This window comes from Saimiri boliviensis, chromosome 10 (assembly GCF_048565385.1).
Source record: "Saimiri boliviensis isolate mSaiBol1 chromosome 10, mSaiBol1.pri, whole genome shotgun sequence".
Lineage (NCBI taxonomy): Eukaryota > Metazoa > Chordata > Mammalia > Primates > Cebidae > Saimiri > Saimiri boliviensis.
Genome location: NC_133458.1, coordinates 60,503,170 through 60,521,595, shown reverse-complemented (window position 1 = coordinate 60,521,595; position 18,426 = coordinate 60,503,170). Strand labels below are relative to the sequence as shown.

General features: G+C 32.9%; 1 protein-coding gene across 3 annotated transcripts in view; it reads left to right on the top strand.

Annotated features, from left to right (window-relative positions):
- Positions 1-18,426, top strand: part of SEMA3A (semaphorin 3A) — a 322,145-nt gene that overhangs the window by 282,250 nt on the left and 21,469 nt on the right. For all 3 annotated transcript variants that reach the window (XM_010344878.3, XM_074379342.1, XM_074379341.1), the window contains exons 13-15: positions 2,427-2,518; positions 8,744-8,785; positions 12,864-13,021. In XM_010344878.3, the coding sequence (XP_010343180.1) occupies positions 2,427-2,518; positions 8,744-8,785; positions 12,864-13,021 (292 nt within the window). The remainder of the gene's footprint in view (positions 1-2,426; positions 2,519-8,743; positions 8,786-12,863; positions 13,022-18,426) is intronic.

The window sequence follows — 18,426 nt, the reverse complement described above, 5'->3', positions numbered from 1 at the left end:
ATCTAGTAAATAAATATTAGCAATAGAATTTTTCAGTGTTTCTGCCATACAATGAAAATTTTAAAAAGAAAAATTCCCATTAGAAAAACAACAAAACTTACTCAAATAATTCTTAGATACATTTCTATAGACATTTAACAATTCATTTTTACTAATTTCATAATTAGAAATAGACTTTTTCAGGTATATTTTCAGAAAGAATTTCATTGTTATGATATGTTATTTTATTTTTTTCCCTGCTCTTTTTAATAGTAAAATTATTTTTGAAAGTCCTGGTTACAAATCTGATACTTGCTACTTAGGGTCAGATTCCAAGGTAATAAATTTCTAGTCTCCATTAACGCTGTTAACTGTCATAAATCAGTGGGAAACAGAGTGAGTGCTCCACTGAAACCTTGTATAATAACATTTATTTTCCCTTAGTGAGAAACAGAAAAAAAACTGCATTAACTACAGGGAAATGGCAACCATATAGTAAGTGCTTTAAAGACTTAAAGTTTTATAACAAAACTGTGAAATACTTATGTTATCAGGTGTAACAGTGTCAGGTTCTAAGCAGTATATTAAAAGTCTACTTTTATGAGTGAGAAAGTTTCTCTACCAAATAAAAGAATCCCAAGCAGACCCAGGGTTTTGTAAAAGTCAGTGAATTGCAAGTATCAATTTCTGGTTATAAACATCCTTAAAAAATATAAGAAATAGTATTTCTCTCTGGGAAGTATTAGTTTATCATTTAACATCAAATTATAATTGAATTTCTTCACAGAGTAAATTTGTACGATAATGTCACACTTGCCTTTTTCTTCACCTCTGGCTTAAATGTATTGAGAAGCTTCTTACTGTCAAAGCAACAAAGCTTGCTTCCGGGTATTTGACCCAGTAAACCCAATCATGAGCTTTTACTTCCTTTTGGACACAAACTGTCTTTAAAGGCACCAATTTCATGAGCATGTTGAACTTCTGATGATGTGGATGGCTATTGGTCAGTACAGACCAGGGTCATCTGTCAGCAAAGTAAACTGATTACAGTAATTTTATCTTTTAACTAAGTTGCACATCATAGTATATTGATCCTAGTTGAGTAATCTGATTCAATTTGTGTGAAACTGTTTGAAATACTACTTGGTAAAACTTGATCTGGAAAACAGATAAAGTTGTGTTTTGGTACTAGAGACTGGATCAGAGGCACTGAGTAGATTAACCTAATTTACCTTTAATCTTTAGTGTTATGAGCAGTCTCAGGTCCTGTAAACATAGAAGGATCCTCTTAAAAGTGTACTTCTGTGGTTTAACTTTACAAGGGATAAATTAGCAGCCTTTCTTCATCTCATATAACATATCAAGTTGGTTCTCCAAAAATAGTTATCAATGAATTATTTTTCTCATATAATTTATTCTTTATTGACAAGACTTTCTTCACAATTACTCTGTTGAACTTGATTAAAAGGAACCAATTGAAGCTAACTAGATTTGATCAAGTTTAGTCAGAACTGGAAGGTTGAAGAGTAAAATTTTTGAATTTAATAAGATCCCTCATTCCATCAAGAACAGGAACATACCTGTAATACTGGGAAATCAGTAACTTTTAAGCCCAACTTAGAGTAAAAGTGACAACTCTTGTCATTAAAACAAGTTATCTCTTTTAACAATGCAAATTACATAAACAAGGTTTGAAATCTCTATAAAATATGCTCAATATTTTTATGCTTTGGCTTCTGAATGTTAAATTTGTTTAATGCTCTAAAATGGATTAACCAGAGTGTGCATTTTTGAAAAACCACTGTAATAAGTAATCCTAGGTGTTTATTTTTAAAAACTGGGTTATTGTCATTCATTACAAAATGGCCATTGAGCCATCATTTGGAACTTCTAAGTACTAAAGACTTTTAGATGACAAGATGAGCAGCCAGAGTTCTGAAGCTCTGACTACTTCCCTTGCTTGACAACATTATTTACATTTTTCATTTATATTTAGTCTTCATAGAAGTACCCTGATTTTGTAATAAAAGTGGAAGAACCTGTCATATGACAAACTGGTATTATTTTAGGTTTTGTTTCTGAGACACCGGACAATTAAGGAGATATTTTTAGAAATAATCAAAAGAATTAATCTAACCCAGGCAATCTCTTTGATAATTATTATATTTTTAAAAATGTATGCAGTCTCATGATAAAACCTTCTTCAAGTCTTAATATATTTATAAAAATTCAATATTTTATGTTCTAAGGATGTCTTTATAGTTTATCCTTATACTTTGTCTAATTGCATGAATTACACTTAAATATACATTTTACTCCTGTTTTGATTTAAAAAAATTAAAAGGAAGACTGTGTACTTTGTTGGACAAATGCATACTTCATTCATTAACACTAAACTCTGTTCAGCTCTATTTAACTTGTGGACTTCTCCCCGCTTTCTTTCAAAGATGTTGGGACCGTTCTTAAAGTAGTTTCAATTCCTAAGGAGACTTGGCATGATTTAGAAGAGGTTCTGCTGGAAGAAATGACAGTTTTTCGGGTGAGTGCTGCGTAATTTCAAGTGTCAACAAGTTCAGTTGTACGTCTTTCCCCCAGGACAGCTGCACACTGAACTTGGTATGGACAACTAGTCTAGCATACCCTTCTAATTAGCTTGTCAATTAGAAAGCCAGACACTAGTCAAAATAAACCTTGAAACATTCAATGCTAGTTAAATCTAAAGATGTAAAGAAATATATTTTTGGCTCATATTTTGTTTTCTCAATGATAAAATATATTATGTACATTTTATATTATTTATGTAAGTTACTTCAATGAACAAACTCTTCCCCACTCCTAAAATCTATTTTACACATTATAGTATAACTGAAATCATATGTAACTTCCATGAATGTACTAAGGGAAATATATTCAGAATGACAGAATAGTGAAGACATTTCAAACAATTTTTAGCTTATGTATGAGTTATTTTATATTTTCTTAAAGAAATAATTTGTTTGCAAAAGAAAATTTTAAGGGTTTATATCACTGACAATAAATTTGTTATAGATTCCTAGTCTACACAGTTAAGAAATGTACAGATATTTTTCCCTTTATCCTGAATCACAGATGGCCCAGAGAGGGTTATATAGGGTTGGAGGAATGGGGGTGCGGGTGAGCAAGGGTGTTGGGTGGAAGCATCAGGACATAAAGTGAAGGGAAAGAGGAGAACTGGAGTAGTCTAACATATACCATGTGTCTGTTGTTCCTTTTAGGAAGTCAGCTAATAGAAATAGTTTAAATTGAAGCACATCTTGAAATGATTAATTACATATGACAGAAAAATACATGACTGTAAATGTGTTACTAATTTTTTTGATAAAAGAATAGAAAAAACATCTTTTGAGACATTTATAACTCCAAAAACAAAACAAAACAAAAAAGCCCCCATGCATAAGAAGAAGTTGGTAGACAGAAAATTGAGAAAATATTGGATCTAGTCTGACAACTTCAAGTGATATCATTTAGTCTTCAGGTGTCTTTGGCAGTTTATCTGTAAAATGAATGGGCTGGATTAAAATTTTCAGCCGATTCAGTATTTCAATGGTAAGCAGTTTTGCCAAGATGTCTTACCCCTATATTTTCACCGTGTACAGTAAGTTATTCCTCTATTCAGTAGTATTTTAAAGAAAAAAATGAAGTATAATATGGAAAACTCATAATATATATTTATGCAATTGGCATTATAATTAACATTGAAACATACAACTGGTGAATTGTAACATAGATGTTTTGTGGTAACAAACTATACAATATCTTACTGGAAAGAGTTTAGACTCTGCAGTCATATCTATATGACAAATCCATGTGGAACACTTAAACCATCCCTCTGAGCTCTACCATCAGTAAAACAGTGAGCATAATACTTATTTCACCAGGACACTGGAAGAATTAGAAACACTATATGTAATGCATCAAAGACAGTAACAGGCACTTAGCTCAAAATGTCATTGTTAATATAATCTTATTGTTTTAGTTTAGCTAAACTGAAAATGAGCTACATTTCCAGTAGCCTTTCCTGCTAATCCTTGGTTTAAGTCTTCAATATAATAAAACAATCATAATTCTACTATGAGTTTTAAAAATCAAGTACATTAGCCTTATTTTATTTATAATAATTTGTATGCTAAAGTATCAATGTGATCTAAAGTGTCAGTCTGGTGTAGAGTGATGACTAATCCTTATCAACACCATGTCCCATAGGTTACCCCAATAAGCAAACACATTGGTACTTTATCTTAGAAATTAAAAACAACAACATCAACAACTAACAACTATATAAATGGACTCTGTTAGCCACTGTAGAGTACGTTTAGATATAGAAAAGTACAGGCACTGAGGGATGGATATATAAATTGCTGTCTTGTCTTTATTGTTATATCTCTAGAACCTAAAATGTCTTTTAAACCAACATGTATTAAATGAATGAATGAATGATTATTGATGAATAAATGAAATACAAGAGATTAAAGAAGTTAAGGCCTTCCTCAAGGAGACCATGCTTAAAGTGAGGTGCCCAAATATGAGAAAAATAAACTCGGAACATTCACAAGTTATCATCCTGATTTTGCACCATATTACTCTCCAGTAGAAAACCTTTACCAATTACATATATTTGGAAATGAATGTTGCCACCGCTGTTACACATGAAGTTACAGGAGACACTAAAATATTGTTATCTTAAGAATTTCTAATTTCCAGAATCTCTTAATTTTGTACTTGTCATAGTTCCTTTACACATTTCCTTTCAGTGGTAATGCATTTTTAAAACGGGGTTTATTAATTAATTCCACTGTAAATAAACGTATATTAGTAGATAGGATGCTCCTGGCACAATGCAAAGTTCTGGTGATACAGAGATGAACACTATAAAAATGGTCTCTGATTTCATGCAGCTCAAAGACTCTGATGTGTTATTCATCTCAGTTTCTAGGACTTAATTTTCTACCTATTAGTACAATTACATTTTATTTTGTAGAATTTTATCATGTCACGACATTTAAAAAATAAACTTTTTTTATTCTTTATTTTCTGATATGAATTAGAACGTGCATAATTTTGCAGTAATATTGTGTTCTAGCAAATTTTTATTATTTATATCTCTAGGAATTTTTAAGTTTATATTTCACATCTCAGCTATGTTGTTAGTACATTAATAAGAATTTTAATTTGAAAAGGTGTTAATTTAAACAGACCTACTAAATGACTTTTAACAAAATTATGGGATGTTGGAAATCAACAATCTTGCAAGGATAGTCCTGCCCTGCATAACAATATTATGGTCAAGAATAAATAGCACATATGACAGTGGTCCTGTAAGATTATAATGGGCCTAAAAAATTCCATTGCCTAACATTTTCAATACTATGCTTTCTGTTGTTATTTTACATTGTACTCCTTCTACTTATACAAAAATAATTATAAAACATCCTCAGGCAGATCCTTCAGGAAGTATTCCAGAAGGTGGCATTGTTATCATAGGAGATAATGTGTTATCTCCTGTAATACAGAGATATCAAATACATGTGCTATTGACCCTGAAATCCTTCCAGTAGGACAAGATATGGAGGTGAAAGAGATATTGATGGTCATTAACCTGTGTATGTGTTTCTGTCTTCATTTTTAACAAAAGGAGTTTTAAAAGTAAAATAATGACAACAAATTTTAAAGATAACAGTTTATAGAACAGGAGTATAAGAAAACATGTTGGCACAGGTGTACACTGTATGTTTTAAGCTCATTGTTTTTACAAAAGAGTCAAAATGTTGGCCAGGCATGGTGGCTCACACCTATAATCCAAGCACTTTGGGAGACCAAGGCGGGTGGATCATGAGGTCAGGAGTTCAAGACCATCCCGGCCAACACGGTGAAACCCCATCTCTACTAAAAATACAAAAATCAGTTAGGCCTGGTGGTGTGTACCTGTAATCCCAGCTACTCAGGAGGTTGAGGCAGGAGAATTGCTTGAACCAGGATTCAGGAGGTGGAGATTGCAGTGAGCTGAAATTGTGCCACTGAACTCCAGCCTGGGCTACGGAAAGAGACTCCATCTCAAAAACAACAAAACAAAACAAAAAAGTCAAAACATTTTAAAAATTCAGTAGTTCATGTTGTAAAAAGTTTACAGAAAGCAAAGATTAACATATTATTGAAGAAAGAAAAATACTTCAAAAAAATTTAGTGTAGCCAAAGTCTATAGTGACTATAAAGTCTACAGTAGTGTACAGTAATGTCCTAGTCCTTCACATTCACTCACCACTCACTCACTGACTTGACCAAAGAAACAGCCAGTCCTGCAAACTCCATTCGTGATAAATGCCCTACACAGGTGTACCATTTTTAAATCTTTTCTACCATACATTGTACATTTTCTATGCTTAGATATGTTTAGATACACAAATACTTACTATTGTGTTACAATTGCCTAAAATATTCAGTACAGTAGCATGCTGTACAGGTTCCTATCTTAGGAGCAACAGTGTATCATCTAGCTTAGATAGTAGGCTAAGTGTACTTTGTGATTTTTTTACACAATGACAAAAATCATGTAATGATGCATTTATCAGAATGTATGTCTGTCATCAACCCATACATGATGGTATGAGTTTTTAGTATCTATTAGATTTTTTTTGTTAGCATTTCAGTTTCCAGAGAAATACACAACTGACTTATACCGGTGATAGCTATTGGATGACATTTGTGTAGCGTTTAAGATATCATGAGAAAATTTCATTATCAATCTATAACAACTAAATATAAATAAGTAATATTGTGCTGGCATGGAAATGCTTGTTTAGGGCTTTACAATTTTGTAAAAAGATTGTTTACATCTGAACACTTTCTTTGATAGAACACGATTTCAGTTCTCTTCTATATTCTCTGCTATGCATTATTGTCATTATTATTTCTTTGGCACTCAAGTAGACAAAACGTATTTGGGCAAAGTTTAGAGAAATATTTACTTTCAACATTCTATTCTATCAGGCAAAGTTCATACATATATTGTGGTCTAGCAATTGGAATATTTCACTGTCAAACTTTAATTTTACAGTGGGAGGGGGAAAAAACCACAACATTTAAAGCCATAGCCATATACAGTGAAATAAGCAGAGAAATTTTATAGTTTCTTTGTTTCTATTTGAGCCATGTAAGTCATTCCATTTAAAATAAAATACTATAAAAAAGGTCAGGGAGAGTTTGATAAGGTAAATAGAAAAGGTACTGACTTAGGGTCATGGTAGTATATGATATTCTTGGATTTTTTAAAGACATTTAATGTTACCTATCCAGTTAATTTTACAATATTATCATCTTCATGAGGCCATGTTTATTATGTGTCCTTGACAGAATGAAAAACCAAACCTCATATAAATGCAAGAATTAAAACCAGTACTATACCCATTCCCATCTTGAGGTTGGTTTCAGGAAAACACCCTGACTAATCACACACATTCCAGTGGTTTCAGTTACATCCAATATACTTTTATTTGGGCTAAAATCAAATCTCAATCAGAGTATAGAAAGAAAAATATTCCTTAGTAATAAAAATTTTCATTTTAAAGTAAATTTTTAATAGGTAATAAGAGGTAAAATAAAATGGGCATTGGTATAGGACTCTAGAAATGACTTTGATTTGCTATAAAATACCTCAAATGACATTAAAGTACCAAGAAATGACTCTAATTCCACATATGACTTGCAATCATAAACCTGAATTTGAATTGTATTTACTACGTGATTCTGAACAAGTTGGTTAAAGTCAATTGAGGCTCAATTTCTTCATCTCACAATAAGGACGGTGATTATAAATACTTTTTAAAAGTGATTTTTAAAAATTAAGATTACCAGTAAATGGCAGCTATTGTTAACTAGTTACACAAATGAAAATCTCTTTTAAAATGCTTGAAATGTAAATATGTACACCTTGTTTTATAAAAATACTCAGAAAATATAAAAGCCTAACTTATGCTGATTTTTATTTTAATTAGTCAGTTGGGGATTTTCTTTCCAGTACAGTCAAAGAGGGTTTACTTTTGAGGGTGAAATGTTACATTAAGTTGCAGTGCACGTAGGACAGTGGGCTTTATTTATAGTTCTGTTGACTGCAAAGAATTGCAAGGTACATTGATAGCACATGCACATCTTATTTCAAACAGTTATTAATTTTCTGGTCTAAATAATAAATAAGGTTCCTTTAATTAATAGATTGTAGGATCATAAGTTAAGAATGTTAAAATCTTAATATGACACAATGAAGTCTATTATGTACTAGGGTTACTTTTATGTTTGTTCTTTCCTCCTAAATGATTTACGAAGATACCTAACCATAGAATTAGCCCTGCTTTTTGACAATGTCCAATGTAGAATAAAGTTCTACTTCTTTAAACCCTCCCCGAGTCACCCAGCACAAGTCCAAAACATATTCTTCCAACACCCTCTCACTATGTAGGCTTCTGTTTTCCCTTATATTGTAGCAAGCAATAACCCCAACTTGGTCAAATACAGGTATGTAGACTGTATGATATTGACACAATCTGATTGTCTGCTCCACATATTTGACACTGATCTATGCAGTTTCTTTCACGTCTTATTTCCCAATCACATTGGTTCTCGTGGACACTGAAGTTCTCTCTCTGAAAACGAATGTTAGTGTCTTGAGTTAATTAACAAATGGCTGACTGTTCTAATTGACCAAACACCTCACATACTTCTTTTTCTCCTTTAGGAACCGACTACTATTTCAGCAATGGAGCTTTCCACTAAGCAGGTACTATCATTATATATTACCATAGATATCCAATATTTTGTTAATTCTTGTGTTTCAAATGGATATATTTATTATCTATCAAATTTCACAGATTACTTAACAATTGTACTAAAAAAGGAGAAAACAAATATTATTCTCATAATAAGCTAGTAGATTAGAGACTGAAGATAGTTTCCATTGCCCCATATTTTTTATCGATCTCATCCGTGTTCTATAAACATATTTCCTGGATCATTATTTGTTATAAATTTTTACTTATAGTTTACTTTTGTTATTTTAATATTTTTTAATACTCAGTAATTTTCATCTTTTCTGATTATGTATATATGTGTATACCTTGAAATAGCATTGTGATATTTCAGAATATGAAAACATTTCTAATTTATTTTTACTTTGCAAGTATAAACAAAAATACATTTTGAGAGTCTAGTAAAATTATTCACTGGCTATGTGTGTTTAGAGGACCTTGACTTAAAAGTTAATTTTACTTTTCCAATAGTATCGTATGCTAGAGAAAATAAAATGTGTATTTAACCATGGCTAAATACAAAAGGAAAACAGAAAAATGGTCACTGCCAAATAAGTTCCAAACTTCATGAATTCAAAAGTTAAGGGCAACATGTTAATAGTCTTTCTAAAATTCATATCAAACGAATGCTTTGGCAAGACACTTAAGAAAAGTCAATTGCTTCTAAATACTGTGTGATATGTGTAAACAAATACAGTTTTAGTGTCTAATGAATTATATTTTCTCCATAAATGTTGCCTAGACTTTCTTCTGTCCAGTATATCAATGGTAACTTCACACACACACACACACACACACACACACACACGTGCGCTCAGAGCAGAAAAACCAGAATGAAGTAGGGTATGCCTCACTTACTGTAGTAAAACGTATATACAAAATTGTAAAATATGAGAATCGTTTGGCTAATCTTATTTCTGAACTGTTTACATGTTTTATCTCTAACCATACTTTATCCCTTGAACAAGACACTAAATTACTCTGCCAGTAAAATTCAGTGTGTATCCTTTCTCCACACAGACATATCAAAATAGATTGATAATCTCCAAGATATTTAGAGCAACCCAGAGTACAGATATGATTGACCTGATACTGTTATCTTACACTGCATAAGTATGTGTTCACCTGTTCTTGTAATCTAAAAATTGTCAGAGGTTGGCAAGGAAATCTGGGGATTTCCAGAGTGGAAGCTAGATGGGGATATTCTTTCCTGTAATGATTTTTTAAATTATTTATTTATTCTCGGCTAGGCCTCATTGCCAATCTTAATTACAGTACCTCCACGTCTATTTTTATAAACCATTTCTTTCTATTTTACATTTTTAAAGTTAGTTAAAAATTACCTATTAATCCAATATTTAACCAACAAAGAAAAACAATCTATCAATCAATTTAAAATACCATGAGAGAAGAAAGTGTCCCTTTCCTTATTTTCCATTACTGGAAGATATGATTTGATTTCGTTGAGGTATGACTCAATTTCATTCAAGCTTACGGGCATTTTTAAAGTGAGGTGGTAATTCCAAGAAAGACAAGCAGCATTGCAACTAATTTTCTGGATAAATGAACCCATCTCCTGCTATAGCCCACAACTTGTAAAGTAGGATAGTGAGAAAGCCTGTGGTGATGTTAAATTGGGCAGAAAAAGCACATCAGGTTACTTAATAGTGACTGGATTATGCTCAATGGTGCCTAAAGGCCTACCCTATATTTCATTTGGATAGCATAATTATTTTTGCACTTCATTAATAATATTAGAGAATTACGGTAAAATGAACATGATATTGAGCTATAGTTACTTTTTGGCATTTTATCATGCTTTAGGTTTTCATTATAATAATTTCAGTTGCCATATTTTGGTTTTCTTTTCTTTCCACATACTGTTTTTCTCCTAAAGGAATATGACAGATTTCGATATTATGTAGATAATACTTTTTCTACTTAAATGTCATATTCTTTAAAATATATATATATGTGTATATATATATGTGTGTGTGTATATATATGTGTGTGTATATATATGTGTGTGTGTATATATATATGTGTATATATATATATGTGTGTGTATATATATGTGTGTGTATATATATGTGTGTGTGTATATATATATACACACACACATATATATATATACATTTTCTTGATGTTTCCTGGAAGTTACTGGCCAAACATCGAGATCTTTTGCTTGTAGGACAACCTGATGAGTAGCTTTTTAAAATAGCTGCAAACACAATGTATGGATTGACACGTCCATATATCCAAATTGCTTACTTTCAATAGTGTCTTAAGTTCATTTTAAAAAAGGTGGCTGTTGAAAAGAAAGAGAAATAAAAAAGAGAAAGAATAGAAAGAAAAAAAGAAAGAAAAGAGAGACAAAACAGGAAAAGGAAAGCTTAACAATACTTAATCTTTTCTTCCCAAAGAATTTAAACATCATTTCTTAATTTGTCCTGGTTTATAGCTAAATTCAATACTATAATAAAGCTTGAATACAGCAAAAATTGAGCACTTAGTAATATATGCTATATTTTATTTTTTCCATGTAGTGGAATGGAATATAATATTAATGAAAATAAATGCTTCCACAATGGTTTAGATTTTATTGTATTATATTTCCCCTCATTTTACTTTGCTTGTAGTAATAAGGTATAAGTTATTTGGTGAGATTTAAGCAGAGAACTATTTTCTATGTAAACACTCTTTATAACCTTAATATTTTATTAGATTCTCATAGGTACCAGTCTGCATTCAATTTATCTGGTTATATATGTCGTTTATACATGAAAGCCTTTGGAAATGTAATTCTATTTATATTCATTGCATTAGAAAATATGTAGTATTAAGCATACCATTGTTCAGAGACTTTTTTAAAACTTTTTTTTATTCATTTACCAGAGAAATTAAAATACACTTTTTTCAATGTATACCGTTACATGTCTCAGTATTTATGTAAGTTTTACTTAAGGCTTACTATAATTATGAATTCTCTAGTGCAAGAAAAGAGAACTATAGTACCAATAACAGTAAATGTGGAGAAATAGCCAACTAATTTTATTTTATTTTGTGTTTACACAAATTTGCAGCGAATATGCTACATTGGCTCAACTTTGTTAAAGGTATTTTAAAACTTGTACTGAAATCCTGAATTAACAGAAAAACAATACTTTTTAATCTTGCATATTCTGCCTCTTTCAGTAACACCAATTTCATTGAGAATACATGCATCGTAGGATGTTTATCTGAATGCATACTTTAAAGATCTGTTAAACATGCTCATTTTAAAAAGAAAGTTAATTCTTAGAAAAATTATACAAATAGCTCAAAATCACACAGACTATTAATGTGCAGCGAGACCTAGAATCCAGGTACCTACATGCTCAGCACTATGCTTTTTCCATAACACCTCAGCTTTTGGTTTGGCAAACTGCACAAGAGTGTACTTTGCTCCCCTTTTCAAATATCTTTTGAAAGGGCAGTAATTTAATAGTTTAGATTACTTTATTTAAAATAATCATCTTGGAGGTAGTGTAAAGGCAAGACAGTTCTTGGTGAGCCCGAAGGTTTTTCAAATGTAAGCACCAAAATATTGCCCCTTCCCCTATCATAGTTGGGCACACTCCATCAAAGGCAATACAGTAGGATACTGAGAAGTCAGAAACAATGATTCCTGCCTCTGGCCAGTCTGGAACACATGGTAACAAAGACATTTTGGGAGATGAGTATTATAAACGGTAAAGGTAATAAAGCAAACTTGCTAAGAAGAAAAACTGAAGCTTTGAACATTATATTGCTTGGTGTATTACTGTTTTCATCTTCCCTTTGTTTTATACTTAATAAAAGACACCTGTTTTAGTCAAATATTTAGAACTTGCTGTTGCTCTATTTTAAACTGCCATCTTGTCTACAAGGCCTTTAAAGAAACTATTAATAAATGGATGATTTTTTTGAACCTTTATCTTTGATAAGTTACATATAAATAAATTCTTTTTTCAAGAGAAAAAAAGACTTAAAAAACAGAGTTTTTGTCACAGCAGTAAACTCTTTCCACAGCAACAACTCTATATTGGTTCAACGGCTGGGGTAGCCCAGCTCCCTTTACACCGGTGTGATATTTACGGGAAAGCCTGTGCAGAGTGTTGCCTCGCCCGAGACCCTTACTGTGCCTGGGATGGTTCTTCATGCTCTCGCTATTTTCCCACTGCAAAGAGGTAGGAAAAATATTGAAAATAAATGAAATGTTTGCTAGTTGTCCTATATGATTCCAATTTTGGAATAGCTTTCTTCAAGTAAATACTTCAACATTTTTAATGAATAAAAAGATTCGGGGGCAGAGGGAGAGGATTGGTTTTGTTTGTTTTTTTCTTTTCTTCAAATAGTTTTTAAAAATCAGAATAAAAGTCATAGAGAAAGTCATGAACAGAATCTAGACTGAGCCTTATGCCTTTAGATCAAAATACTCTGTTGTCCAAAAATGTTCTTCTGTTTCTATCCAGCAACATTCTTTCTCATTTTTAAACTTTAATTTTAAATTTCAATTCGTGTTTCTGGATGAACAGAAAATGCACAGAAAGGAATTTATTTTCGTTTAGAGTCTTAGGTATTACACAGGGGTCTAATTATACAAAGTCCAGAACAATTTATTTCTAGTTTTGAAAATATTACATTTTAATATGTGACATACGTAATTTTTATTAACATCCCAAAATATCTCTATTTGATTCAAGAAAATTTAAATGTTATATTATTATAGTTTCACCTTGCATTTGCATTGGTTGAACTTGAAACATAAAACCATGTAATAAAATATCAATCTATCTGTACACATGCAATATATATAGATAAATATATATCTTAAGTATACTTTTGATAATACATAAAAGAACTTTTTTGGACATGCTTGACTAAAAGTTGCTAAGATAATTCTTTCTTCTTTTGACAAATTAGCCCTTTCAGCATATCCTCCATTACTCACTGAAGGCTATCTTTCTCTATCAGTATTTACCAGGGTTTAGGAAATGAGCAATGCTAGATGGAATTAATATTCTGTACAGTATCTCACTAACATGAGCCTAAAGATATTAACAGCATGCATAAAATAGAAACTAGCTCTATGAAACCACTGCATTTTAGAAGAAATAAATTTGATTTTGTTATTGTTTATTATAGCTATTTTTTTCTCAAAGAAGCTATGATTGTAGATTTTCATAGCTAGTGAGGTATGTCCTACAACATTTGTATCATTTTAAATATTTGGTACAATATTTGAGCAAAGACATGGCCCTAATGCCTATTTAAATCTTTTGATTATACACTTTAGATAACATTTACTGACTGTAAAATAATCTACAATCTAGTCTGTTATATAATCAGTCCACTGGATTAAAACTCAGTATCCTGTAATATTAAATATATATGCAATATTTTCTTATACCACATAAGAAATAGTTATTAAAAATTAAATATATATGCAATATTTTCTTATACCACGTAAGAAATAGTTATTAAAATTTCAACATTCAGAATTGAAGTAACATGTTTGTATCATTTTCATATACCCATTCATTTTGTTGGAATTTCTAATTGAAAATAAAACCTCAGGTGGCGTTAATGTGTGTAGATTAAAGTAACTGTAGGTAGTTTAAGGAATAGCAATAAGCAATCTTTACAGCAGTAAAATTAATTTTTTTAAGATTAAAATTCTCCTCAAAAAATTTAACTCTAGGTGGCTTTTATGTTACTTAAAAATGTGTCATTCGGCTGGGCGCAGTGGCTCATGCCTGTAATCCCAGCACTTTGGGAAGTGGAGGTGGGCAGATCATCAGAGGTCAGGAGTTTGAGACCAGCCTGGCCAACATGTTGGCCAAAAATACAAAAAATTAGCTGGTGTGCCAGCGAGCGCTCATAATCCCAACTACTCTGGAGGCTGAGGCAGGAGAATAGCTTGAAACCGGGAGGTGGAGGTTGCAGTGAGCCGAGGTCGCACCACTGCACTCCAGCCTGGGCAACAGAGCAAGAATCCGTCTCAAAAAAAGTGGAATTCATGTTTGAACAAAAATGAGTATTATTTCTTTTTCATGTGAAATAAGTATTATTTCTTTTTCATGTATTAGTTTATAACATTACCTAATTTAGTAATGATCTATTTGAATTTTAGGCTTTTTAAGTTTTTTTTTTTTTTAATTGCATTTTAGGTTTTGGGGTACATGTGAAGAACATGCAAGATTGTTGCATAGGTACACACATGGCAGTGTGATTTGCTGCCTTCCTCCCTATCACCTATATCTGGCATTTCTCCCCATGCTATCTCTCCCCAACTCCCCACCGGCCGCTGTCTCTCCCTATTTCCCCCCGACAGACCCCAGTGTGTGATGCTCCCCTCCCTGTGTCCATGTGTTCTCATTGTTCAACACCCTCCTATGAGTGAGAACATGTGGTGTTTGATTTTCTGTTCTTGTGTCAGTTTGCAGAGAATGATGGTTTCCAGGTTCATCCATGTCCCTGCAAAAGACACGAACTCATCGTTTTTGATGGCTGCATAATATTCCATGGTGTTTATGTGCCACATTTTCCCTGTCCAGTCTATCATCGATGGTCATTTGGTTTGGTTCCAGGTCTTTGCTATTGTAAACTGTGCTGCAATGAACATTCTTGTGCATGTGTCCTTACAGTAGAATGATTAATAATCCTTTGGATATATACGCAGTAATGGGATTGCTGGGTCAAATGGAATTTCTATTTCTAGGTCCTTGAGGAATTGCCACACTGTCTTCCACAATGGTTGAACTAATTTACACTCCCACCAACAGTGTGAAAGTGTTCCTATTTCTCCACATCCTCTCCAGCATCTGTTGTCCCCAGATTTTTTAATGATCTCCATTCTAACTGGCGTGAGATGGTATCTCAATGTGGTTTTGCTTTGCATTTCTCTAATGACCAGTGATGATGAGCATTTTTTCCTATGTTTGTTGGCCTCATGTATGTCTTCTTTTGCAAAGTGTCCATATCCTTTGCCCACTTTTGAATGGGCTTTTTTCTTGTAAATCTGTTTTAGTTCTTTGTACATTCTGGATATCAGCCCTTTGTCATAAGGGTAGATTGCGAAAATTTTTTCCCATTCTGTTGGTTGCCAATTCACTAGTGATTGTTTCTTTTGCTGTGCAGAAGCTATGGAGTTTGATTAGGTCCCATTTGTCTATTTTGGCTTTTGTTGCCAATGCTTTTGTTGTTTTGGTCATGAAGTCCTTGCCTACACCTATGGTCTGAATGGTTTTGACTAGATCTTCTTCTAGGGTTTTTATGGTGTTAGGTCTTATGTTTAAGTCTTTAATCCATCTGGAGTTAATTTTAGTGTAAGGTGTCAGGAAGGGGTCCAGTTTCTGCTTTCTGCACATGGCTAGCCAGTTTTCCCAACACCATTTATTAAACAGGGAATCCTTTCCCCGTTGCTTGGTTTTGTCATGTTTGTCAAAGGTCAGATGGTTGTAGATATGTTGTGTTGCCTCTGAGGCCTCTGTTCTGTTCCATTGATCTATATTTCTGTTTTGGTACCAGTACCATGATGTTTTGATTACTGTAGACTTGTAGTATAGTTTGAAGTCTGCTAGTGTGATGCCTCCCACTTTGTTCTTTTTGCTTAGAATTGACTTGGCTATGTGAGCTCTCTTTTGGTTCCATATGAAGTTTAAGGTGCTTTTTTCCAGTTCTGTGAAGAAGGTAATTGGTAGCTTGATGGGAATAGCGTTGTATCTGTAAATTTCTTTGGGCAGTGTGGCCATTTTCCCCAATACTGATTCTTCCTAACCATGACCATGGAATGTTTCTCCATCTGTTTGTGTCCTCTTTTATTTCTTTGACCAGTGGTTTGTAGTTCTCCTTGAAGAGGTCCTTTATGTTCCCTGTTAGTTGTATTCCTAGGTATTTTATTCTCTTTGTTGCAATTGTGAATGACAGTTCATTCTTCATTTGGCCCTCTTTAAGTCTGTTATTTGTGTGTAGGAATGCTTGTGATTTTTGCACATTGATTTTGTGTCCTGAGCCTTTGCTGAAGTTGCTTATCAGTTTCAAGAGATTTTGGACGGAGATGATGGGGTCTTCTAGATATACAATCATGTCGTCTGCAAATAGAGACAATTTGACTTTCTCCTTTCCTATTTGAATACGCTTTATTTCTTTATCTTGCCTGATTGCTCTAGCTAGAACTTCCAATACTATATTGAATAGGAATGGTGAGAGGGCATCCTTGTCTAGTGCCAGATGTCAAAGGAAATGCTTTCAGTTTTTGACCATCCAGTATGATATTGTCTGTTGGTCTGTTGTAAATAGCTTTTATTATTTTGAGATACATTCTGTCAATACGTAGTTTATTGAGGATTTTTAGCATAAAGGGCTGTTGGATTTTGCCAAAGGCCTTCTCTGCATCAATTGAGATAATCATGTGGTTTTTGCCTTTGGTTCTGTTTATGTGGTGAATTACATTTATAGACTTGCATATATTGAACCAGCCATGCATCCCCAGGATGAAGCCTACTTGATCATGATGGATAAGCTTTTTGATGTGCTGTTGCAATCGGTTTGCCAGTATTTTATTGAAAATTTTTGCATCTATGTTCATCATGGATATTGGTGTGAAGTTTTCCTTTCTTGCTGAGTCTTTGCTGGGTTTTGGTATCAGAATGATGTTGGTCTCATAAAATTTGGGAAGCATTCCGTCTTCCTGGATTGTTTGGAATAGTTTCAAAAGGAATGGTACCAGCTCCTTTTTGTATGTCTGATAGAATTTGGTTGTGAACCCATCCGGACCTGGGATTTTTTTGGGTGGTAGGCTCTTAATTGGTGCCTCAACTTCAGACCTTGTTACTGGTCTATTCAGGGTTTTGACTTCTTCCTGGTTTAGGCTTGGGAGGATGCAAGTGTCCAGGAATTTATCCATTTCTTCCAGGTTAACTGGTTTAGTGCATAGAGTTGTTTGTAATAATCTCTGATGATGGTTTGAATTACTGTGGAATCGGTGGTGATACCTCCTTTACTGGTTTTTATTGCATCTATTTCATTATTCTCTTTTCTTTTTTATTAATCTGGCTAGTGGTCTATTTTGTTGATCTTTTCAAAAAACCAGCTCCTGGATTTTTTGAAGGGTTTTTTTGTGTCTCTGTCTCCTTCAGTTCTGCTCTGATCTTAGTTATTTCTGTCTTCTTCTAGGTTTTGAGTTTTTTTTATCTTGCTCCTCTAGCTTTTTCAACTTTGATGACAGGGTGTCAATTTTAGATGTCTCCTTGCTTCTAATGTGGGCATTTATTGCTATATATTTTCCTCTAGACACAGCTTTAAATGTGTCCCAGAGATTCTGGTATCTTGTGTCTTCATTCTTGTTGGTTTCGAAGAACATCTTTATTTCTGCCTTCAATACATTGTTTATCCAGTCAACATTGAAGAGCCATTTGTTCCGTTTCCATGAAGCTGTGCAGTTCTGAGTTAGTTTCTGAATTCTAAGTTCTAACTTGATTGCACTGTGGTCTGAGAGACTGTTTGTTATGATTTCCGTTCTTTTGCATTTGCTGAAGAGTTATTTACTTCCAATTAAGTGGTCAGTTTTAGAGAAGGTGTGATGTGGTGC